This window comes from Protobothrops mucrosquamatus, unplaced genomic scaffold (assembly GCF_001527695.2).
Source record: "Protobothrops mucrosquamatus isolate PMUCROS unplaced genomic scaffold, P.Mucros_1.0 scaffold617, whole genome shotgun sequence".
NCBI classification, from domain to species: domain Eukaryota; kingdom Metazoa; phylum Chordata; class Lepidosauria; order Squamata; family Viperidae; genus Protobothrops; species Protobothrops mucrosquamatus.
Genome location: NW_015386913.1, coordinates 83,096 through 86,159, shown reverse-complemented (window position 1 = coordinate 86,159; position 3,064 = coordinate 83,096). Strand labels below are relative to the sequence as shown.

Genomic DNA, 3,064 nt, shown 5'->3' with positions numbered 1-3,064 from the left:
CTCTATATGAAGGCGCCTCCATCACCACACATCTAGGTATAGTCAGAAAAATATGTGATGGTATCACCCAAATTGGAAGCTTAACATCAAACTTAAAAAAATACTTTTGCCAAACTCTTAACAAAGCAGCCCTTATTATGTGATTTCTAAAAGTTTTATCTATCTTTTTCTGCATGAAAAGATAAGCATGCCACCCAAAGTACAAGTCCCATCCTTCAACATTCAATATCCTTTTGTTGGACAAGTTAATCCAATCCGTCATCCATGTTAATGCACAAGAATCATAATATAGTATCAAATTTGGAGCTTTAAGTCCTCCACGTTCTCTAATGTCTTGGATAATCTTAAATCTAACTCTGGCTTTCTTGCCTTCCCAAATAAAGCGGTTTAGATCTCTTTGCCATTCTTTCAAGTTAAGTTCATTTTTTAGAATAGGTATCATCTGAAATAGAAAAGGAAACTTAGGTAAAATGTTCATTTTAATGGCCGCAATACGACCCAGCAATGAAAACTGTAGTTTTTTCCATATTAATAAATCCTTTTAGAATGGGGCCTACTGAAGCAAGCTTATAGTATAGGCAGAACATATTGTGAGAAAAGCTGAATTTGCAGAAATAGAAATAATGTTTCTGGAAAAAAGCACCAATAATTTCAGATATGTTAATTATACACTATATTGGTTAGAAGAGAGGAAAAACTAAGCCATTGCCTATCAAAGGTGAAAGGCTAGTGGTCTGCTGCTCATTAAAAGGGTGAAATGTAGTATGAAATTGCAGGAAGAAAGGGTTGTTTCCGGGGGGGGGGGGGAGCAAAGAAAAAGTGGAAATGGAATGTCAGTAGGCGGGAAGAGGATGAGGGCAAACCCTCTCTAGCAATTCACAGAGAATATCTAATAGTTATTCAGATAGTTCCTTTAGTCTGGCAAGATTCCGTTTCTAGGCAAACAACAATAAAGAACTATAAGTAACTCCACATGTCATTCTTGGTTCTTTGAGCTACATTAAAGAGCTGAAGTAAAGATTATTTGGCTAATATATAAGGATTACTTTACAGGCTTGAAATATGCTATATAAATGCTAACTGGTGGCATTATAGTTCCAAAGGTGAGAGGAAATGTACAAACTCTTGTTTCTTATCCAAAACAAACTAATAGGATACCTAGTACATAGCTGACAGTCTTGACAATCTCAAAGAGATAAATGTTGCTCCCTCTTCATCACCTAGAAGCTTAGCTCCATATTTCAGAGGTATGTTTCATTAGACCAAGAATTCCCATATCAGAATTAATTATTAGTTCATTTCTAACTTGAAGAACAATTTAACATAATAATTTTGCCGTCATTCGTAATAATTTAACACTTCATATTGTTATATATTAAACCTAACTTACTGATTGACAAATTAAATATATGGAGGGAAGTTCAATACAGATTGGAAAATGTTTCCTAATGTTCCCTTGAAAATATCTAGTTTTCTAAAAATAACATATATGGCGCACATGGTCTGGCATTAATATTTAAAGAATATTGTTGTAATTTAGTTTATGTATCGCTTCTCTTTCATTAAGAAACATTACAAGTGAAGTCCAATATCTTGCCATGAGCTTTGGAAATCAAATATGGCAACTGAAAGGAGAAAGACCAAATATTAGATCCAATGACAGATGTCATACCATCAGGAAAAAATATGCTTTGAATTTTATCATATAGCTACCAAATCCTTGAGTTTAAAGGTCTTCCTAGCACTATGGCATTTCCCTTTGGTTTAGGGTTTATTTGAATAATATTTTCTTTTCTACAACCATCTTGATCAAATGTTTAATGTTTGTGGCTCAACCCTCTTCAGTCTTAGTGGTGTTCAATTTCCAGTTGAGGCAATAATATCTTCCCCACCAGAATCATATAAACGAAAGATGGCTGTAGGAAACTCATTTCACTGATAGGAGATGTAGCAAGTGCTCCATTATGCCTGACTTATTTTGAGACTTAAAGAAGCCATCATATTCTTCTTTTTATTTTAATTTGAAAAGAATGCTTATCAATAAAATTGATGAGAGTTGAGAGAATGCACTCCACCGTCCTGGACTTTAGGACAGGGCATATAAAATCAAGATACAATTAAAAATGTCTTCCCGTGACGTGTTTCCTACCAGAAAAGTTATTCAACCCCAGTATGAAAAAAGACCGCAGAGACATGACTTGCTCTGTGCTCCCAACAATGACTGCACTGTTGGCAAAAGTGGCAGCAATTACTTTAATTGGAGTCTGCAGGATGTTGTCCACCAAATTATTGCCTCTCCCATAACAGAAAAGGGCAGTTTGTATGACTGTGCTATAAACAACACGATCAACTAATTTCTGGAAGACAAACTTGCATACTTTGATGCCTTCAGGTTCTATAATCAATGAAGATCACAGCATACAATAATTAGAGGAAAATATTAAAGAGTGCACATAAATGTTTGTTTTTCCAAATTTGCTTATATGTTTCCTTCTTCAGCTGTAGATGAGTTTCTTCTTGGGTAAAGACTATTAGCCAGAGATATGATAATAAGCAAGAGTACCAGCAATGGGACTGCACAAAGCAAAATAAAGAATAGCAGGGGGTAGGAGAGAAAGAAAGGGTAGACAGAATTGTCACAGCCAGGCTGTTACAAATTGTTCAGGCAGATGAGCTGCAAAGTACCATGGCTATCAAAGACCAGAACTGCTACTAGATCACACCTGGCTCCAACCTTCTCAAAGCTTCAGCTTTCTCAGCAGATTTCATCCATACATACTTGCCCTTGGTCTTTTGTCTTTCCACAGTATTCCCAACCTCATTTCCTGGAATTTCCCCATCCAAATGCTTAAAATACCCAGCTGAGCAGGACTCAGTTTCTGATGGAAAGTAATTGTCCTAGACTCATACCAGCAAAAAATAAATCCCTCAGATATGATCCATCTTATTATCTGCTCATTGGAGTTAAAAAAGAGCAGGATTCAGAAATAATGCTGAGAAGTTCTGCAAGAAAGTTTCTTTTAAACCTATAAAAATTGCAAGGTATATTCTTCAAGAATTATTT

The 3,064-nt window shown here is 35.5% G+C and overlaps 1 protein-coding gene across 1 annotated transcript in view; it reads right to left on the bottom strand.

Annotated features, from left to right (window-relative positions):
- The window catches only part of SUSD3 (sushi domain containing 3), a gene marked incomplete at its 5' end in the record, with an annotated part of 33,828 nt that extends 31,433 nt beyond the window's left edge, over positions 1–2,395 (bottom strand). Inside the window, one exon of the mRNA XM_015817652.1 lies at positions 2,150–2,395. Within this exon, the coding sequence (XP_015673138.1) occupies positions 2,150–2,395 (246 nt within the window). The remainder of the gene's footprint in view (positions 1–2,149) is intronic.
- Positions 2,396–3,064: the final 669 nt, after the last annotated feature.